The 23,446-nt window shown below is 35.2% G+C and overlaps 2 protein-coding genes across 3 annotated transcripts in view; one reads left to right on the top strand and one right to left on the bottom strand.

Moving 5' to 3' along the window:
- Positions 1-1,038: 1,038 nt before the first annotated feature.
- On the top strand, positions 1,039-3,174 carry LOC150078066 (uncharacterized; the record flags this gene model as incomplete). The annotated part of the gene is made up of 1 exon (XM_090384448.1): positions 1,039-3,174. A coding segment is annotated over one exon (2,136 nt), but the record flags the coding sequence as incomplete, so codon positions are not given.
- Positions 3,175-5,362: 2,188 nt separating this feature from the next.
- Mys45A (SDA1 domain containing protein Mys45A) overlaps positions 5,363-23,446 on the bottom strand; it is a 199,013-nt gene continuing 180,929 nt past the window's right edge. For both annotated transcript variants that reach the window (XM_090385160.1, XM_090385161.1), the window contains exons 20-22: positions 20,480-20,564; positions 9,520-9,675; positions 5,363-5,443 (exon numbers count right to left, since the gene is read on the bottom strand). In XM_090385160.1, the coding sequence (XP_090241286.1) occupies positions 5,399-5,443; positions 9,520-9,675; positions 20,480-20,564 (286 nt within the window). In that variant the 3' untranslated portion in view covers positions 5,363-5,398. The remainder of the gene's footprint in view (positions 5,444-9,519; positions 9,676-20,479; positions 20,565-23,446) is intronic.

Genomic DNA, 23,446 nt, shown 5'->3' with positions numbered 1-23,446 from the left:
AATGTATGTTTGGTTTCATGAGTTACCATTCGCATGATTTCTCATATTTCCATCAATTACGCATTTTACCCTTTGGGAAGATATTTATGGCAATTAGGTACATCAGGTTGAGTCTTTTTATTGGATTTCATTTACAGAGATATATATCCCATTTAACAAATGCATTTCAAACATTTCTGCAATCCACAACACAGCGCAAATTCCGATTTCTACCTCCCCTGCATCTACAGTTGCCACTGTCGATGCAGGGGAGGTAGAAATCGGTTTTTAAAAATTGTGATTGACAGTTGACAGGTCCTCTTAATTTTTTTTAAAATTACTTTTTACAGTTCTTTTAAAGGTAATTCAGCTTCAGCTTTTTCAGCCATTAAAACATGCACATATTTTTGTATACATACTTGCTGAAACATAGTAACAAATAACACATGAAAAACCATAAAATCCATGGATGAACAAAATAATCAATGTAGCAAAAATCCCCTAAACAAAAACAACCATAACAAATTTATATATATATTTTTAAGAGTATTTTTTCATAAGTTTAACGTTTATCTTACATTAAGAATAATGTGGAAAATAGTGCAGAATAACTTTCATGGAAAAGGAAAAAAGTTAGAAACATTTACACCTTTTCTGCCTTCATATATATTTAATTTTATTAGAACATGTGGTATGCATATTTAATTTCAGTTAATTTCTAATCAAGGTTTATTTTATTCTTTTCAGATGAATATGAATGTTGCCTCCCTTTATATGGTGATTGTACTGATACAGTACAATGGGAACCTTTGCAGATCACATGCAACTACAATGTGGATGCAAACTCATCATAATAATTCTCAAAAAAAATGTTTCCTATCTAAGTCTTCTGAAGAATTAACTCTGACTTGTAGTGAAGTCTATATCGAGGAAATTGTCTCTTCTTTAATTCCAAATTTAAATATATTAAATGTTTCCCATTGCTCATTATTTATATTTCGTACACAATTAAATCTAACAGAACTTAGAGTACTGCACTTGACTAACAATAATATTAAATATCTTTTACCAAAAGTATTCACCAGCCTACCAAATCTGGTTCACCTCAATTTAAGTAACAACATTATTTCTAATTTATTGAACCACACATTTCAGAATAACCCCTATTTACAAACTATTGATATGTCTTCAAATAATATACAATATGGTACTGGAATAGTTAATGCATTTAGCCATCTTGATAAACTGAAGGTACTTAACCTCGAAAATAATAATATAAAACGAGTGAATATTGGTGATCTTAGGCTATTAAGAAATTCATCATTAACTGAATTAAATCTTGCAAATTGCCAAATAAGCAGAATTGATGCCAGTGCTTTTTCTTCTTTAAAACTGCTGAAGATACTCAACTTATCTTTCAATCAACTAGGTACATTTACTTTGTGTAATGCTACTGAAGGTCTCCAGCATACTGATATACGTAAACTAGTTTTGCAAGGGATATATTTACAAGAATTTCCAACACAAGCATTACTTGTTTTGAATAATTCAACTCTGAATTATCTTGATATAAGTGATAATTACTTCATAACACTAACAAATTTGTGTTTCCCTTATTTGCCATTATTGAAAACTCTTATAATGAGATCTTGTGAAATTGAAGTAATTGAAGATGGAGCATTTAATGGAATTGCAAACCTACAAACTCTCGATATGAGTGAAAATAGAATTACCTATATCCACAGTGAATTTAATAATTTACCTAAACTAACTTACCTTGATCTCAGCAATTCAAAGTTTGACTCTTTCGCATATACTCCTTATAATCCTTATAATCTGACTTATTTGAACAAACAGCTACAAGAATTAATACTTGACAGAGTACCTTTCCCCCTAAAAATAGAGAGAGATTGGTTAAATGGTCTGAAACATTTGACTAAGCTAAGCCTTAGGGGAAATCATATTGCTGCTATAAGTGATTTTGCATTTGATGATTTATCATCACTTGAAGTACTTGATTTGTCATTTAATTCTATAATCTCTATTAATAACGAAATTTTTTCTGGATTATCTAACCTCAAGCATGTTGGAATGAACAATAATGCTATTAAGTGGAATTCAACAAAATCTCTATTTACCTGTTGTCCTAATATTGTCTCTTTGAACTTTGGTAACAATGAGATTATTGAGATTCCAGCAAAAACTTTCTCATCTTTAAACATGTTAAAAGATGTATTTTTTAATGACAATGCACTTATTTCATGGAAAGATTCTCTGTTTTCCTCAGAGGCATCTTTAAATATACTTGAATTAAGTAATAATCAAATAACTCATGCAACAGGTGCAATGCTCAGTGACTTCAAGAAAACTGCCATATTAGATCTGAGATTCAATCCACTAGACTGTTCTATGTGTGGAATGAAACAATTCCAGCAATGGATATTAAATACTACGGTAATACTTGTCATGAAAAACAAGAGTGAAGGCTACAATTGCAAATTGCCAGATTTACTGATGGGAAAGTATTTTATTAATATTACAATAGAAGATGACCACTGTTTTGAGAAAATGATCAGCCTATTAACGGTTTTGTCTTCAATAGCTTTTGTAATTTTCTTTATAATTTTAAGTCTGTTAAGTTGGCATTTCTTAAAATGGAACTTCCGATACTGGTGGTTTCAGCTCCATAGTCATGTTATCCAATACAAAACAAGTTGTGAAGCTGAAAAATATCCATATGATGCATTTGTCTGCTATAATGATAATGATATTAAATGGGTTAAGCATTATTTATTACCTTCATTAGAAAATTCTGAAAATAATTTACAGTTATGTCTTCCTGATAGAGATATTGCTGATGGAAATGATATTACTGAGTATGTATTGGATGCCATAGCAAAGAGCAGAAAAACTATATTAGTGCTTTCTAATTCCTTTGTTAAATGTGAATGGTGTATGTTTGAATTAAATATGGCCCAGCATAAATTATTTGAAGATACAAGGGATGGAATAATACTCATTCAACTTCATGAGATAGATGATAATTTAATTACAAGTAATCTTCGGTATGTTGTGAAAACAAGAACTTATATTCCATGGACTGAAAATTCTGTAGGTCAAAAGCTTTTTTGGAAAAGATTGTGTTATGCTTTAAAAAAACCTGATATGCTATTTAAAATGAAGCAGTTAGTATGACTAAATAAGCATGATATTATCATAGTTCACCATTTTCACAGTTATAAAACAGAATCATTGTTTGAATTTAAAATGGCTCTAGTATTGTTATAGATACTTGCTTTTTATGATGCAAGAGTCTTTTCTTAGAGTTAATCACAGGATATGTTAATTTGTGTGTGTGTGTATATATATATATACTCTGTATACTTTGGGAATATTATGCAATTTTATTTATTACATAATTAAATATATTTACCTGTTGAATCAAAGTTTACTCCTACCATAACAATGTATATGTAACTAAAAATTGACAAATCTATATTAAAAATTCCTCAAAGTTTGTGGTAATTTTAACAACTCAAGGCAGTGATGGATACAGGTGGGGATAATTTCTCCCCTCTAGAGCCTGGATAAATTGGAACATATACTGTGTATTTTGTGATATTAAGTTATTATTTTCCACTGTTTATTCTTAGTACAATAGTAGTGACCACTAGTGAACTAGTATAACCTTGATAGCAAAAAAAAAAAAAAAAAAAAATCTTTTTCAGCAATAATAATAAAATTACCAGCCTCATTTTAAAACCATGAAGTTCTTATAGATTTCTTTCACCACTTGAATGTTGCTATATCACACAAAACGTTTATTAATTTAGAATAATTATCTACATTAGAATAATAAGAATACTATTATTTATTATTAAACTATAATCTGCCATTTATCAATGTTACAATCTATAAAGAGAAAAAAAAACTAATCAAATGTGATTTGTACTGTGTTATATTTGTAGCATTAAATAAATGGTGCTGTTGTAGGACATCTAGGCTTACAACTGTTATTTTTATAAGAGGAAAAAAATGGCAAGGTTTATCATTATAAGTATTATTATCATATAGGCATATACCTAATATTTAATTATACAGGAAAGATTTAGATTTAAGAAAAATTAACAGCCAAACAAAGGAATGTGGCAAGTTTAAACTCTAAGATAAGGACATATAGAAGTAAGCAGAGAATGAAACAACCTTCTAGAATCACCTTAAAAGCTACCATAACAGTTAAATGCAGCCATCTAGAATTAGGTATGTAGCAATGTACATAATACATAAAATAATCTCTTTGAGAGAGTGCTTTAGAACAGGTAGCTAGGCAGGAAGTCAAACAGCGCAGCCTTTTTTTTTTTTTTAAGTAAATAAAAGGTGCACATGAAATTGAATAATTATTCAAAGGTTTAGACAAGTGGCAAAAGGAAGCCACTCGAAAGTAAAAGTTCTCACTGGACAATCTGTAATAAGCAAGGAAGGAGATGATATTTAAAAGAGAAATGTATGCAAAATTTCCAATGGAAATTAGTGCTTCAGTCATTAAAGAGGACTTTATAAGTGTGGAATTGTGACATTTTAAGTATACCTATCCTGTCTCAGCTGCACTTGAAGTAAAGTAACATTTTAGTATGGCAAAAAAAAAAAAAGTTTCAGTTTCACTTGGCAGAATGTCAATGTGTATATTTAGTATAAATTGATTCACATTAATTTTGAAGGCATTCTACCAGTTAGAAAGATCTAGAGAACATTATACTGGTAAGATTTGATAGATGTTATAGGGATTGGAAATATATTAGTTGGAGTTACAATTGTGTTCACTAAGTATTAGAGAACACTTTAAAATAGCAGTTCAGGAGTTACAATTGTGTTCACTAAGTATTAGAGAACATTTTAAAATAGCAGTTCATGAAAGCTTCAATTACATACATTAATGTTATAGGTCTGGATGAATTTAGCATTATTGATTTAAGCGATGATTCGTATATTCAACTGTAAGGTAAATTTTGAGAATACTAGTTCTGGCTAAATTAGATTAATTAAAGTTGCACATTGTAGTGTTGATTTAGAATTTTAAATGAACAAAAGAAAGCAAAAATATAATGGGTTGGAAATTTAAATGATAAAAGAAGTGATCATTTATTACCCCTTCCTTATGATCAAAATAATGTTTTTTTTTTTTTTTTTTTTTTCTTCTTCTTCTCGTTGTAACATGATCAAGGCTTAATGATTTGCCCATAGAGTGCTTAAGCCTCCCCCCACTAAAACTCTGGGACAGTATATGTAAATAGTTGAAGTCTATTAAGAAAAGTACAACATTTTTCAAATGTTTTTATTAAACGTTGGCATTATTTTACAGAAATTTTTTACAGGTTTTTTTTTTTTTTTTTGTATGCTGTACATATTGTAATACAATATTTTACTTCATCCTTCTCTTTTTTAACAAAGCATTTCGGAGAGAAACCTATAAAATAGTCAAATAAATACCATATAAGCAATTAAAACAAAATCACTAAATCAAGATATAAGAATTGAGGAGGGAGGAACTAAGAATTAAAGCAAGGTAATAACAGGTGGGCTGGCTTGTTTTAGATTAAGTGCTTAGACAAATAAGGTGTCTATATAGAATGTTTGTAAACTGCATGTATTCTATGGTTGGTTTACCAGTTTTGTATGAAATGCTTGGAGGATGGTGGAGTGGAGGGAACATCACACAATGCAACCTTTGCCTGAGATCAACTAACTGAGTTATGGTGCAATATAAAGCCCATAAAAATTCCTTCCACTTGCACAGGATTCAAACAGAAGCTTTACCAAAGTGTGGAAGAGCAATGATTGTAGTCACTGCTCTTCCACACCATATAAGAGCTGTAATATATTATCATGTAATTATCAATTACATTCCTTCAATAATACTAACTGCCTGTCTGTTTAACCATTAACCTAATCGCTGGTAATGGAACCTTCCAGCTGCAGAATGGTTTTTGTATCTATAGGTTTCTGGCTGATGTCCTGCCTGTTTTGAAAATGCCTGCATGAAGAGAAGTGCTTTCAGTTTGAGCAACAGTCAGAGAATCATGGTGCACACTCTAGTGTTTCCAATGATTTTAGAAGTTGCATGAGATATTATTAGCCATATAGTGCAAGGAAGCCTGAAGCATATGCTGCACCAACCAAAAAAAAAAATTCTGAATTACGCTGAGAGAGAGTTAGAAGTAGAAGGGAATCACCAAGGAAGAGAAGAATGATGATATCCAGCTCAGGACCCTAGGTGTGCCAAGCCCATACTCACCAGATGTGAGCCCCTGGGGTTGAATGCTGCCCTATGAAATTTTGTGTTGTCAAGCAAGACAAATGAGAAAGTACCTAACATACATCTTTGCTTTTGGTGAATTGTACTTAATAATAAGCATAAGTACTCTGCAATGATCATGCCTCAGAATTCTCACAGATTTAGGCAATGATAAATATCACCTATGCACTGCTTGGCTCTTGCCAGAGTTTTTTGGTTGAAGATAGTACAAGTAACTTTGATCTGTTTACCAAAATAAAATAACCATTCTGAGAATAGACAGGATATTTTACATATCAGGGATTAGTCTCTTGTAGATATCAATAAAAACTGCTCTGCAGATGGAATTTTGAGGTTATCAGGTAGAGAAATGATTACACAGAGAGGTAGTGATTATATTGAAGGTATATTAACTGCATGATAATAAATTCTTCTTTCTTGTTAATTACGTGGTTACTACTATTTTTCCTCAATTCCCATATCACAAGGTAATTTTTAACTTTCCAAAACTTATTTATAAAATTGCAATGCTGATAATGTAGTCAAATAAGAAATATTCTGCATTTCTAACTCAAGTGGACAGATATAAATTACATATTACTAATGATGCACATTTGTCTTCATAGTTTGATAACAAGACATAACTGATATTTGTTTTACTGTTGGCAAGGAAAGACAAACATTTTACATGCAGATAAAAGTGTATTACACTTACAATTTCTTAAATTTCATTCCTTCACTAGATTATTGTTGCAAAGAAACATTAATTAAAATGTAAAATTTGCATCTTTCCTTGCCAAAAATAGAAAAATGTGTCACGTCATAGAATTTCACAATTTGTCCAACATTTTTAAAACTTTTTTTTTTTTTTTTTTTTTTTTTGAGTTATCTGGGAACTACTACTTTAAAATAATTCCCATTTCAATGCCTGCATTGAAATCTAACTCCCCAACCTTTACTAATTAACTGATTTTGTACTCCAAGTTTCTTTGATATAAATGAATTTCTATGTAGGTCTCACTAGTGAAAAGTGAGATCTGCAGGTCCCAACTAATTCATTTCCACTCTCTCTCTCTCTCTCTCTCTCTCTCTCTCTCTCTCTCTCTCTCTCTCTCTCTCTCTCTCTCTCTCTCTCAGGTATGTGATACTAGAAGCAGCCTCTTTGATCCTGGTTTTTATATATGCTAATTTTTTTGGAAGTGGTTGTTTTCATACATCATCTTTTACAAATCCCATGGAAAAAATCTGAGTGCAATGGCTGGATGATGAGGTTGCCAACTTGGAAAGTGTTCACTCAAATAGCATATTTTGATGGAAATGAAGATGCCTCAGTCTGGCTGATTCAGCATTTTCCTAGAAGTGATTTCATAATACTGTAATAATAAAAATAAGCCCCTCTCAGTGAACAAAATGCAAACTTTAGAAGTGTCACAAACATGCTCCTCAATCATATATGGGTTCAAATAGCTCCAAAACCTTACAACTCAAATTGAAATGCAATTTATGTAATATTTGTAGTCTGCACAGCTTAAAGGGCAGTAGCATTCCCTGAGCATTACAGAAACAGTGTAGTTATCAAAAAAGTTTTGACTACCACAATAAAGTGGTTTGCATAGATTACAGACAAGTGTCTTCATCATAATTTCAAAGCTCTCATGACTAACATTTGTTCTACCACTTTTCATAACAGTGCAACAATGTTTTTAGTTGTAATAATAATTTTATACCACTGAAGCATGAAGTATCTTATGAGAGGATTCTTGCAGTATGGTAAATTTCAGATATTCAGGTCCAAGGCACTGTACTTGGCTTTGTATTGAACAAAAGAATGAAAAAGTTATGCAATTTTAAAAGTGTTAACTTTTGATTTACTGTGTATCAAATGTTTACCTGAAAAGGGTTAATATCAATTCACAGACACAGTAAAACTTCTGACTCAGTAACAGACCTCGAACATAAGGAGCTTTTGTATGTTTAGGGTTTAGATAATACAAATTATCAATTAAAACCAATTCAGTTACACAAAAAAAATCTTTTTTCGCCATCAACCACTGTATCACCCAAAGTCATGGAAGGGTGATTTTAGATAAGCCAACTATAATTACTGAAGTTGCTAAGAGCAAGACTAATTATGAAAGAATTTAAAATTGGTTGTTGGCACTGTCTATATACCTTAAAAAAAGCATGCTGTGAAAGAGATAGAATCTAAGAAAAGAAAGAGAATCCAGGAAACCAAACACAGATTTAGAAGAGAAGTAGCAGCAATTAATGTTTCAAGAAAAGAAAAACAGATCCCCCAGACCTATGTTATAAAAGAAAATCCTTGGACTTGGCCAAACCTTTTAATTTAAATATTTTGTGTGGCTTTAAATTCTCAAACATAAGAAATATAATGACTGAAATTATGTTTCACTTACTCGATTATAGATAAGTAGTAAGGGTTAAAGAAGAACTGGGAGGTGCACAGTATCAGTCCAAAGCAAAGTACAATAAACAGTAAGCTCCATGACAGAGACATGTAGAGGTATAAATTCAATACTGCATTTACTTTTATATAACAAATAAATGTAGTAGTCCTGAGGAGGTTTCAGCCTTACCATAACTAAAAGTTATGGTTGGTTAGTCGGTTATTGGAAGTTTAATGGTGCATCTAAGGCTATGTGCCATTAAACTTCCAATAACCAACCAACCAACCATAACTTTTAGTTATGGTAAGGCTGAAAGTAATTTCATAATAATATGAGATTAGTTTGCCATTTAATGTTTGTATCAGCTAAAATGCTTATTTTAGGGCAACTATCAAAAATCTCAGGAGCATAAAAGGGTCTTCAATTATCATGTAGGTCCAATAACTGTTCCACATATTCTACCTCAATACTTCTTCAAAGAGCTTTCATCAACGTTTTCGACAGTGCCTGAGAACCAAGGCACTCATGTAGAATTACAGATTTTGCTAGCAGTTGCAATCTATAAAGCTAATTATCATTATTCACTCTAGAATCAGTAAAATTGTTAAATGTTTAACCTGATAAAATTTATGATAAACACATTAAACATATTATTAAGCACATTAAAATCAATCATACAAACTATTAAATTTCATTTGCTGTGTGCTAAGTATATTTTGACATGTAGTCTAAATTTATAAAACAGGAAAATTAAATGTAAAGATGGGAAAATGTCAGTTTCAATTTTTTAAGAGAGAGAGAGCATTAAAAAAAATGTTTTACTGTTTTTAACTCATTTACCTGTTTCTCTTGAAATGATCGTTTAGTCTTTCTTTTGACTTTATGTTTTATCATCATAAAGGCTTTATTTTTTGCATGCTCTTTGTTTGTTTTGCTTGAAAATGGATTGCGACGTTTTCTTCTTTTTGCAAATTTTTCTCTGCCTTCACGGCCAGCCTGTGAATTACATTTTATAGAGAAAATAACATTATTATCATCACAATCATCAGTATTAAGGCCTTTTATGTTAGAATAAAAATGCAGTTCTGGTTTATTTTATAATGTAACCAAAGCTATCAATGCAACTAAGAATGTTAGGCATCACTGTCTGTAAATGGTGTGCAGCCTGTGGTTGGCTTGCCTCTTTATCTGGATAAAAAACAAGAGTTTCCAGGAATGGGATCATAAACTTTCACATAGTGTGGAGAGAGAAAAAAAATATATATACAGGGTGTTTCAGTCAAACGTTTCAGAACTTCTAAGAGGGGTAGGGTACATCCTGACAACTTGAAATCATATAGCAATGTGGGGTCGGAAATGCTTTCCTGAAGCGGTGTTTTACACAGAAGCACCATAAAGAAAAGAGACCATAAGTGAAAAATCGTTTTAATAATACATGAAAAGAAGCAAAAGGTACATGGATTAAAGTAAGTGTTCGAAGTTTCTTCCACGGGCTACAATGCACGCCTCACATCTCCGACGCATGGACATCCGAACATTCTGGAATACTCCAGGCGAATTTCGAATTTCTTCGGCAGATACTGCGATTCTTGCAACCAGCTCCTCAGCATTGTCAACAGGGGTGTCATAAACTAGCGATTTCATATGACCCCAGAAATAAAAATCAAGACATGATAGGTCGGGTGACCGAGCAGGCCAACGCACGGGACCACCACGTCCGATCCACTGTTGACCAAATGTGACATCCAGGTACTTACGAACATCTCCGCTATAATGGGCAGGGGCTCCATCGTGTTGGAACCACATTGTCTGTTGCGTCGATGCAGAAATCTGTTCATCTCTCAAAAGTTGTGGCAATACTTGCTGCAGAAAGATCAAGTAGATAGGTCCGGTTAGACGACACGGTAACAGGTAAGGTCCGATGAGGTGATCTCCCATAATACCGGCCCATACATTGACCGAAAATCGAATCTGTGCTGCACGATGACTTCTGTGTACAATACCGCTTCAGGAAAGCATTTCCGACCCCACATTGCTATATGATTTCGAGTTGTCAGGATGTACCCTACCCCTCTTAGAAGTTCTGAAACGTTTAACTGAAACACCCTGTGTATATATATATATATATATATATATATATATATTTGTATTTTTTTGGCACAAGGGCCTCTTGGGCCATATTGTGCCTGCTCGTGATTTACTTATCACTATCACTGATTTCACATGTTATTATGATCAGACACATACAAATTTATGTATTTCAAATAGTTAAACAGTTCTTTGAAATCTGCATCACAGACAAGAACATGTAATAAAGTTGAGGGTTCCAGCAAGTTTGGATAGGGAGATAAAGCTGGATTTTCTTTGGATAGTTGAATGTTGGGGACATTCAATGAGAATATGCTTTATTGTTAGCTGTAACTGGCAAAAGAAACAATGAGGAGAATTCTCTCCCATAAGCAAAAACAGATGAGTTGGATGGGAATGACTGATGCAGAGTCTTGTCAGAATTGCTTCTTTCTGCCTGCTTCTCCTCAAAGTAATGCCCACAGCTGTGGCTCTTTTTTTTATTTGCAGTTGAGAGGAAGATCCAGTGTTGGGATGTTTGGCAGCGTCATCCACACATTCATTACCTGGGACGCAGATATGATTGGTTGTTTGATAGTGACATAATTTAGATCGGATCTCTTTTAAGACTGAGATGGGGAAGTAGCTTGAATGGCCGTGATTGCACATAAGGAGTCTGTATATATCAGGGATTGCTTGATATGGCGGTTGTTCATGTTATCTAGAGATAGTTTTATTGCAAACAATTCTGCAGCATAGATATGGCATTCAGTAGGAAGAGACAGCTACTGAGAAGGTGGAAGAAACTGCTGCAGCACCTATAGCTGAATTTGTTTTGGAGCCATCAGTATAGATATGTACCTTCTCTGAGTTTTCCAAGGAATGTGCTTTGTGTAGCTGGTGTTTGCTAGGAAAAATTTTCCCCATCTTATAAAGAAACTGTCGCAAAGAGGTGAGAATTAAGTCCAAGAAACGTAATGTCCAAACTGAGCATGAGCTCTTGCAATCAAAGCTCTGCGGTGTGGTGTGGTTTCCATTAGGTTTATTGTGGTATAGCATGGCATACTGAGGGTCAGCCAGATACTGCCACCTGGAGTAGGACAGAATAATCTCAATCTTTGCTGCAGAGTTACACAATAAGGATTTTCTCCTGAGATATAGAGGGGTTCATTTGTCTCAATATACAGGCTGTGGACTGGAGATGCTCTGAAGGCTCCCATGGCTATCCTAAGGGCACTATGTGATGGTGTTCAGACATAGAGAACTTTTCCTAGTGGAGTCATAGATAGGTGATCCATAATCCAAGTGTGATCTTATTAAAGTTCAACAGAGATGTAGGAGGGAGCTTCTTTCAGCACCCAAGTACATAGCACTTACGATGTTCAGTTTTTCAAGGCAAGTCATTTGAACATAAGCTATGTGAGTAGCAAAATTAAGTTTATTGTCCAAGTATAACCTCAATAGACGGAAATTGTTGGTAACAGAAACCAGGCTGTTTTTAAAATATATTTCTGGATCTGGATGTAGTTTGTTGTTTACAGAAATGAATTCAGTGGATTTCTTTTCTGCAAAGGAATAACCATTCTGTAATTCCCACGATTCCAAATTAGCTATGGAAATTTGAAGTTGCCTTTCAATGGTGTTCATAGTTTGGAATGGACAAGAGATAATGGGGTCGTCAGCAAACATGTATGATTCTACTTTATTTAATATATCCTGTGTCATGTTTGTAATACTTATCGCAAATAATGACCAGATGCTTTTGAAACCCTGTACTGATTACTGTTTAGCAAGTTGTTGGTTTGTAGGAACCATGTTAGCTACCTGTGAACCATTTTTTCTAGGACTGTGCCTAAACAACTGGTCAGTAAAACTGGCCTGTAGTTATGCAGAAAGGTGTGATCCTTTCCTGACTTCGAGAAGGCTAGTACAATCAACTGATGCCAGGAGTTTGGACAAGTATTTTCTAAAAATATTTGATTGTGATATTTTAACAATGTACTTTTTGCTCTGTTGTTTAGATGTGTTATAATTGCATCTAATATAATGATAAATCCCGTTCTAGATGGGATCTAATAGATCCCACCTAGAACAGCAGCACTACTGGATGTTTTATTGAGAGAGCCTAAAAGTTCTGAATGGCTGTTTGTATGGGTATGAAACTATTGTAAAAAAAAGTGATCTTATGCTGTTGTGAAGATTCTATATAATTTTCTGAACGATTGGGTTGTAGGTGGGCACGGGTGAGTCATCGTGATTGGGGATTCGCACCCTTAAGTTCTGTACAAATCAATCTTCCTTCCCTTCATAACATATGGATCTAGGGTCTGTTTTGCAGGGCAACTCTTTACAACAACAAACGTAAACTGGGAACCATCCAGTGCACCATCCTTCTTACTATTACAAGGGCATGCTGCACAGTTAGCAACCCAGCCCTTCAAGTTCTTGCGAGCATCCTTCCGCTTGATCTGGAGGTTATTCAAAGGGGCCTCCACTACTGTCTATCCAGGGGTATACCAGCAACTATCCTTGGACACTCCATCAATAACTTGAATGAAATCAGGCAGGAAAAGAAACGAATTGCCATCCTACTACTTCAGACTTGGCAGGACAGATGGACTGCTACCGACAAGGGCCCAATCACCAAGAAATTTATACCTTATGTGAATGCCGTATTTCCCAAGTCTCCAAATTGGTTCTCTCCTGGTCTTTATACCACCTACCTCGTTACCGGACACATATCAATAAACCATAAACTAACATCCATAGGAATCATTGACAACCCCTACTGTGCATGTGGTGAACTAGAAGACTGGAACCATCTAGTATATACCTGTCAACGCTGAGGACCTCCGCAGCATCCTGTTTACTTGCACACAAGATAATCCTCAAGGAAATGAACACTTATTCATCACAGAAGAAAACTACTACTATGAGTTTACCAAATTTGCACAAGCCCTCTTCACAAGATGGAGAACCCTATTGTCAACACAAAATAGGAACAACCCAAACATCTGATCCTTACCTAACTGGCCAACCGATCTTAACCTGGATAGGATCAACTGGCGTACAGGCCACCTGATTCCTCAGTGGCAACTTACACGCAGCTCTCTTGCTGTGTCTTATTTATCGTCCTTCTCGGGTTCCCCTTTCACCTGATGGCACTTATTGCTGCACTGATAACCTGGAGGATACCTTTGCCTACATCCTCCATATTTCTAGCTATACCCTCCTTTCTTGCGTACACTCTGTACTTCCGACTCTACCCTTTTTTTTTTTTTTTTTTTTTTTTGTCTCTGTCCAGGAAGCTCTGGCAACCCTGGTGGAGACAAGCCAGAGAATAATGGGCAGCCTGGCGGCTACATCCTAGTGGTGTGTGCAGGCAACGTGGAGTCCCACCAGGGGCCCTGCAGCCAACAGAACCTAATGCAATATGTCATCTACAACACACACAACACTTTTCTGGCATTTACAGTAGTACTGTATTCCTTCACAGCGAACAGGTGGCGCCTGACCCTAATACTATGTAGGTGGGTACTGGGTAATTGGGAAAACCTTGGGGTCCGCCAATCAACAAATGAATAAAATGAATGTAGGTGGGTACTGTTGATATGCTGGCAAATAATTCAGCTAAGGTATTCGTTATTTTCCTTGGAGAGGACAACTCCTTCCCTTCCCAGTTTAATACCGAAGCCTGGGACTGCACATATTTGTCATTAAGCGTTTCTATTTTCCTCCAGATGAATCTGGTAGCTGTGTCCTTGTTTATACTCGAGGAAAAGCTAATCCAGGCACCTTTATTTGCTTTTCTTCTCATTTAGTGGAACTTGGCTTTCAGTCTTTTAAAGCTAATTAGGTTAATAGTTGTGCAGAATTTGCCAAACAAATTCCAATTATATTTTTTTATTACTTAGCGTGTTTACAATTCTGATTCCGCCAGCAATTACTCTTGCTAGTAATTACTTTTTCCTACTACTACTTCTTGTACCAACTGATTAACTATTACGAGGTATAAGCTTTGTATACACCTTTCAACTTAATTTTATTTATTACACAACTGACTTAAACACATGAAATATACTCCCATAACTATGTTCAGGGCTCTAACTATAGGAACAGGATTTGCCTGAGCAAATCCTGTTCCTAATCCCACCTATTTCCCTCTTATTCTATATTCTTTTTGCTTTCCTACTACTCTATATTTTTATTTTACCAAAGTTTACCAAATCAAATGCAATATCAAGATACTATTTTTCTGCTGTAAAATACTTTTTTCGCCTCCACAAAGTTTAGTAACCGCTACTTTGTAAGACTTATTTTCCTTTCTATCCTGGGTAGTTCTACTTCACATATTTAATTCTGTTTTTTCAACACACATTTTCGTAATTTACTGTCTCCGACTTTCGACACATAAGGATTGTTACAGTATACAGCTTATATATACATTCACGTGGCTTCGTAGATCTTTTGGCTTCTTATCTTGTCTGGCCCAGAAAGTTTTCTCTGACTGCATACCTCACCAGATTCAAGTGAGTAATACTTGGTTTTAACTTTCCTTTCCGCTTCTGTTGGGTCAACCATGAAATATATGTTCACCATTCCTGACTTTCTTTACCACTACCTCCATATAAGCAAATATTTCATGTCAGAAACAGAGGCCCCACTTCTTGTTGTATTTCCTGTGATTTCGATGGTTGACCCTTGAAGGAGATGTTGAAATCACAAGTTTTTCAGCAATAAGTACTTGTTTACTTTCTCATAGTCTTCCTTGTTTCAATCCTTGCTTGTAGCTCATTTTCTATTCTCATCCTGTCAATTAACTTATATATATTCTCCTGTCTTGACACGACTCAAATCTAAGCCTTTTTCACGTAGTGTGGAAAGACAGATCATAACCACAAGTGCTACATTTCTTCAGCTTTAGTTCCATGTGGCCTAACTGGCAATGTTTGGTGAAAGTCACCAGCCAACATCACAGATACTCCTCCCATTTCTTTGCTATTATGTTGAAATTCTTGCATGGTACGACCAAGGGCCTCTCTAAGACAGTTTATGAAACATTATGGCAAGGAGCTGGCCTCTTTCAGACTCTGCTTTGACACTGTCCCTGAAAATATAGAACCCCCCCCCCCAACCTCACTTGACAGATTTAAGGACGACTTGAAGATTGAATGATCTCTTGTTTCTCCCATTAGCAGTGTGGCAGCAATCATTTTCCAATCAGTCTTCTTTCCAAGTAAATAATTTAAAACTTTATTTTATTAACTTCAGCATATACAGACGCAGTATTCAGAGAACTTTCCAAAGTTAATGTCCCATTCAAATATCTAATATGAACAATCAATCAGATTAAAGCATTCTTTCATTTATAACTGACATTAATTAATATTTCAAAGTAAAATCATTGTTTTAAAGACATAAATTAACATAAAGAGGTAACATTTACCTCATTTGATTCAATTATAACATTGACAATTAATAAGAAATTCTCCAAATAAACTGATTTAATTAATGGCATCCTCCTTTGTTTATAACACAGAGGACATTAAAAAAAACTGCAAAATTTCTAAAGAAAGCTAATTTGAAGCTTAACTCAGTATCACAAGTTTTTGAGAGACTAAACAGTTATTCAAATTAAGTACACAAGCAAACCTGCTAGCATCCCATTTTTCTTCCAACTCCTATATTAATGATCTTGGTAAAACACCTCCCACCATTCCCAACATGCTCCGTTCAATGCCTCCTGTGGTCTTTCGTCAATAGAATGTCAGAAGGATTTTGACGAATCTTGATGCTAAGAAAGCCTCAGGTCTTGATGGTATTTCTCCACTTGTTCTCAAAACCTGTGTTCCTGTTCTTTTTTTGTCGCCTTTTTTCACTTTCGTATTCCAAAGGTGTTTTTCCTTCTGCTTGGAAATTTGCTCACATCCAGACAGTTTCTAAAAAGGGTCACAAACACCTCCCATCCAATTATTGTCCCATTGCAATTACTTCTACTCTTTCTAAAGTAATGGAGAAATCAATTAACCGCCAACTCTTAAGCTACCTAGAAACATTCTGTCTGATCAACGATCGCCAGTGATAGATTCTGTCAGTGTTGATCCGCTGGTGATATTCTGGCTTATGTTACCCGTTTATGGACAAATTCAATGGAAAAGTTTGGTGAAACACAAGTAGTTGCTCTTGACATCTCAAAGGCTTTCGATCGTGTTTGGCATAAAGGTCAATCTCATGGTGTGCCAACTGTATTTTTGTAATTGGTTATCCAGTTTTCTCTCTAATCGCTCACTGAGGGTGATGGTAGATGACTGTCTGTCTTCTAACTTCTACACTAATGCTGGTGTCCCCAAGGTTCAGTTCTTCCCCCCCCCCCCACTCTTTTCCTCTTATATATTAATTGACTGGAAATCCTATCCATAGTTTCACCGATGATAGCACATTGCATCCCACTTTCCATTTTGAGAAACCTTGCCCTGCTCAATCAGCTTCAACTTCTCGAATATCTGCTACCAATTCCTTAAATGCCGATCTCCAGGTAATTCTCCAGTTGGGCAAAGACAACTTAGTTGATTTCAATCCTTCTAAAACTCAGTCTTGTCTTATATCTCGCAAAAAGGATTCTTCTGCTATTATGCTTATCTTTGGCGGCACTCCAATTTTTAGGCAAAATGATATATCTCTTTTGGGGATTACCCTGACTTCTAATCTCTCTTGGCACAAGCATATTACAAATATTGCTTCCTCTGCATCTAAAAAACTTGGTTTTCTCTTTTGCTTTCGGCACTACTTTTCTTCCAAACAGCTGTTCATTCTGTACAAATTGCAAATCCGCCGTACCATGGAATATTGTTCCCACCTCTGGGGCAGTGCCCCCAAAACCTCTCTCAAGGCTTCTTGATTCCATTCAGAAGAGGGCAGTTAGGTTAATTAATGACTCATCTCTAACAGAGTCTCTCCACTCTGTCCCATAGATGTACTGTTTCTGCTGCATGCCTTTTCTACAGATACTTCCATGGGCACTGTTCTTCCAAACTGACTTCTATAATTCCCCCTCTCTCTCTTTCAAAACAGTCCGAACACATGCCGCCAACATCCATTTACTGTCCAACTTCTCATGTTCATCGTTTATTCATTCAACTGCCATTTTCTGGAACAACCTTCCTTCATAAGTATTTTGTGAAAATTACAGTCTACAGAAGTTCAAGTCTAATGTCAACAAATATCTTCTTTCATCTTCTCAACCTCCAACGAAAGCATGGTGCTTAGTACTATAGGTTCTAACACCTCTCATGTTTGGGGGTTTCATTAAAAAAATGGTACATACACTGTAAAAAGTAGGTCCATTGTGGATCACAACATATAAATGACTCTGGCATATGTGAGCAGTAACCTTCCTCCCCATCCTTGAGATGTGGCTGCTGTTTCGTCAGATGAGTCACAGGAATACATTTAAGAATGTTGTCTAGAAACTGTAAGACTCCTGCCTTACCTGAAAAGGTAATACAGAGACCTGCTGAATGGTTTCCAGACACCATTCTTAAATGTAATGCTTGTTCAAGAGCTCAAGTTTGCAATGAGCTGCAAGGTCTGGTAGATAAACAATTTTGTTGGAGGAGAAAACCTTAACGAGGTTTCAGAGAGGTTTCAAGTGTGCATTTGAGATGTACATCTCTATAATGTGTCTATTTATGTATGAATTTTGAGATTTCAGGTAGTGGAATTTTCTAGTACTTCAAATTCAAAAATTTCAGTACTGAAAATTTCCAGTACATGCTACCATTTTTTATCTATCACAGTTTTAATGGATAGCAGCATGAAAATTGGAAGAGGAGGAGATTATACCTATCAGTCATTCTTATCAGATTTTTGCTTACACAAGCAGAAATTCTCTGAAATTCAGGTCAAGATATAGAAATCTTACTGTTACCGAATCAAGTAATGCATATAAAAACATATTGTAGAAATATGTTTTTGATCATTAATTTGCTCATTAATTTGCTGCATTTAGTTCCACCATGGAACTAAATGCAGCAAATTAATGCAACATACTTGCCAAAGTGCAATTTTACCACCTATATTCCAAGATGGAATTAATAAAACTCCAAAAATCAAAATAAAATGAAAGGTGACACTCAACCCTTGGTAGTGCAAATGCACAACTCATACCCACCAAAGGAAGAGCACTACTTCCACAATAAATGAACTAAAATGAAGAAAGGAAACATCAGCACTTGTGAGTTACAAGGGTATCATACTACAGTTTACTGCTATTCAGCCAAATGCCAATGAATGTTCCTAGATGATGCAAATACAGAAGAAAAAATAACAAAAAGCAAAGCTCAAAAAGTGTCATAACCACTCCCCTCTTAGTTTAAAGTAAGCAAATGTAGCAAATGAAATGCAAATTTTATGACTTAGCCAATTGAGAGGATTAAACTAAATGCAAATTAAACTTGAAAAACCAAATCATAATACAATAAACTGAATTAACATAAATCAATTACAATAAAGTTTACTGAGGTAAACCAAAAGACAGAATAAGTTAAAATGTAATGACAAGGGATAGCCATGAGCATCAAACTAAATGGAAAGAGTGGAATAAATATACAAATCAAAGAAAAAGGGGAGAAGAACAAAATAAAATGCAATGGTCTATATCCATTATCAAAAGGTTCTAACCTTTTGATAATAAGGTTAGAACCTTAGAGCCTAAAAACTTAATTAGCAGTCAATGACAAAAATATGATCCTTTTGGGCTCCCACCTTTATCATGGAAGCTTTGGTGGCTGTGAGTATATGAAACTGAAGAGTGCATGTGTTGCCTTTTTTCTTTTTATGAATTTTATTTTAATTGTTCTACCTTGAAGTTCAGATAGAAGAAGAGAATCCTACCACATGTAACCCATTAGAAAACAGGCCTTGTGTGTCGGGTTGCATTATATCATCAAAGTTTCTTGTGACGACCGACTAACTGGTTAAAATAAAAATGATATATACATAAGATAAAACAGAAATACAATAAGATAAAAGCGTTAAAATACAATAAGATAAAATATATATATATATAATAAAAGCGTTAAAATACATAGTAGCTTTCAAAGTGAAGTGCCTCTTCATGTAACCCAATTGTTGCATTTAGTTCCATGGCATAATTAGTTGTCTTATTTCTACAATAACAATGATTTTTAGATTTTTTTTTTCTCATTTGATTTATGACAATAATTTCATACTAATGTTGGGCAAACAGGTTAAAATAAGAACATATATTTAAAGCATTCGTGTATAAAGCTTTCATTTGCACAAACTTTCAAAATTCCACAAAACTCACTGCAGAGAGCCTGGAAAACTCACTCCCTTGAAATCAAATAACAGAATTCAAAAGCAGGTTATTACCAAAATTATAATGAAGCTACAGTAATATTCTCAATAGTAGAATGTGATACCACCTAGAAGGCAGGACCACAATCTACTTTCAACTGGACATTTGAAACCTGTATATAAAATTATGTATAGTTATATATTCAGCTTTAGTTTATTAATTTTGATTAAAACCATTGAAAATTGTTTTCAAATGTATTTATACTATGGTAGAAAAATCAAGTCAGTTTGCTTTAACTTGTATTTAGTTGATGTGACTACCAATGGCATTGTGAAAATAACGAATTTATTTTGTTGTTTATATACTGTGAAGAGTCTATATTTAAAATGTTAATTTTTTAATGAATATACCTACCAGCACTGTAGCCAATCTAGATTCCTTGTCATGACGTGGCCTTTTATGAATTCTTTCTATATCAGTAAGAGAAACCAATTCACCACTGAAGGAAAACCAAAAATAAACTTAATTAAATATGTATCAAGCAGAAAATATAATAAATAGTAAATTTTCAATATCAATGATCAGTAGGGATGTAAGGATGTTATCAAAACTAAAGAACTAAAATGGTCTTGGGCAGGACACATAGCTCAAAGACATGATGACAGATGGACTAAGAAAATAACAGAATGGTACCTAAGAGGAGCTAGAAGAAAACCTGGAAAACAAAGGCGGAGATGGATAGATGAAATTCATGAGTTTGTGGGTAGTAAATGGATGGCCAGTGCTCAAAACAGAAGGAACTGGAAAGTTGCTGGAGAGGCCTTCATCCTGCAGTGGATTGAAAATGGCTGATGATGATGAGGGATGTAAGGCTAGTCTACAGGCCTAAAACTACTGCTCTAAAACAGAGTGCCCAATAATGAGGAAACTTTCAAAGTAATTTTCTATTCAAAAATTCTATTTTATGAGCAGATTAATGACAGTTATACTATTTATATGCATTTACATATGTAAATTTCTCAAAAAACCCTTTTTATTGTTCTCATTGCTTTATGCTAAGGGAAAGCATTTTTGTGGGGCAAAACTGGAAGCTAGCTGGTAATTAGAGGTAATTTGTATTATAGCGTATTTGTATTATACAAAATACATGTAAGAATTTTATAGTTGGCTCAGCATCCATGAAACTTACAAAAGGTTTTGAATATTGTTGTAGAGAGAGAGAAAGATTAATAACTTAGTATACACTGGTATGCACTTTTTAAAAAACTCCACTTTTTTAATGCAAACAGGTAACTTGTACAATTTTTAAATGACAACCTAGTTTTTGAAGTATATTGTAAGCATATTGTTGATAATATTTTCAAGTTGTCTTTTACAGTTATACTTTCTGTATAACTGTAAAAGACAATTTCAGGAAGTCTTTGGGAAGACAAGGAAAGTTGTAATATATAGGTGGAAGAAGGGGGGGGGGGAGAGAGAGAGAGAGAGAGAGAGAGAGAGAGAGAGAGAGAGAGAGAGAGAGAGAGAAGAAAAAAAAAAAATTTTCAATATCAGGAATCGATGTGTCAACCAAATAAAATGCCTAAATAATTTTCTTATTAATTATCAAAAATTGACTTAGCCAAAGAAAGTCATGCATTCTTATAGAAATTAAAATCATCTTTAGAACTTAGTCATTACATACAAGAGAGAGAGCACGTCCGTAGCCACGTGGGCAGGAGCAGCAGTGCTTAGCACACGCTTCTTGATTAGACCGGGGTTCTAGCCCGTGACCACCAAATACGGAGGTTGCAGAAAGGTCAGGGAATGACCACCGCATATCCCCGGAGCAATATGGCCTTAGTTGCTAATGCTCCTAAAAACCAAAAATAACAATATAACAACAACAAAAGAGTTTTTTTTGAAGCTAAGGCAATATATCTTATACAGCAGACTTTCACTTTAAAAAGGTACACTTTAAGATCATCTGCTTTTACACTCAGTGCTTGCCAAATTATGACCACCTACTAATACCGTGTTGTGCCATCATTCACATGAATAATAGCCATGCTGACTGCAAGGCATCCCACAGTGTCAGAATATTTGATGGTTGCATGTCCATACACCTCACTTCTTGTTCCAAAACATCGCAATGGTGTTCAATTGGATTGAGGTCAGGTGAATTTGGAGGTTAATCAAGATGGGTTGGAAAAGGGTGATATCTTCAGTGTTCCTTGAAACACTCATACACAATGCAGGAACGATGACATGGCACATTATCATCTTGGAAGGTCCCATTTTTGCCTAGGAAAAAGTGCAGCATGGCAGGGTGCATACAGTCTCTTAGGAGCTGCTGGTAGACATCCAAGGGCCCAATGGCTAAGAGACCAGATGTATAACACACTATCTGGCCTTAACAGAGTTGGTTCTGTGTGTATACAAAGTACACAACATGGAGTCTGGAGAACCCCTCAATGCCACTGACCTGTAGTACTAAACACTTCAGTAATGAAAAGCTGGTCCATCACACTAGGGGTCCTAGTTTTTGCAAACAAAACATGCCCTATCTTAGGCAACACAGCCGCCGCCACCACCTGCCTAGATAGTGGGCACCATGCACAACGGGTCCATGGATTTGTGCTACTTGCTTGTTATTTGGTTTTTAGGAGCATTAGCAACTAAGGCCATATTGCTCCGGGAATGTGCGGTGGTCATTCCCTGACCTTTCCGCATCCTCCGTATTTGGTGGTGACGGGCTCGAATCCCGGTCTAATCAAGAAGCGTGTGCTACGCACTGCTGCTCCTTCCCACCTGGCTACGGAGGCGCCCGGTGCTACTTGCACCTCACAAGAAGGCATCTGTCAGCAGGTTGCACCAGGTATATATTTGGGCTTATCTGACAGTGTGTTGTTGACACCACTGCATTCGCCATCCACAATGATCAGCGGTGAGGAGAGGGTGTCTGTTGGGTGTCTGCTGTGGAATCTCATGTCTGCATGTGCGGTGCATCATCATAATTTGGAATATTGTTCTTGCATTCCCCATATAGCATTGCAATGTCAACTGTTACGCAATAATGACATACAGCACATTGTATGTTCTGCCTATACAATGTGCTGCATATTTTGCTCATCACAAGCATCCATCTTGCATAATCCTTTACAGTTCTGTTGTCAGGAGGTGGTTTTACCCATTCAACATCATTTTTTGTACTCGTTAACCAAGGTGGGCCATGAGCAACTGTCGAGACATGCTACCTGTGATATGGAAGCACCCAATGCACAAGCTCCCACAATCATGCCCTTTTGAAACTCCACAATATCTTTATTACAGACTCTTTATCAATTTAACTTGCACAACTGATGCTAATTACCACTGCTGTGGCATATGAAGCTGTTCTGC

The sequence above is a fragment of the Mastigoproctus giganteus genome, chromosome 11 (assembly GCF_048544385.1).
Source record: "Mastigoproctus giganteus isolate SK-2022 chromosome 11, ASM4854438v1, whole genome shotgun sequence".
NCBI classification, from domain to species: Eukaryota; Metazoa; Arthropoda; class Arachnida; order Uropygi; family Thelyphonidae; genus Mastigoproctus; species Mastigoproctus giganteus.
This window is presented reverse-complemented; position numbering and strand designations above follow the sequence as displayed.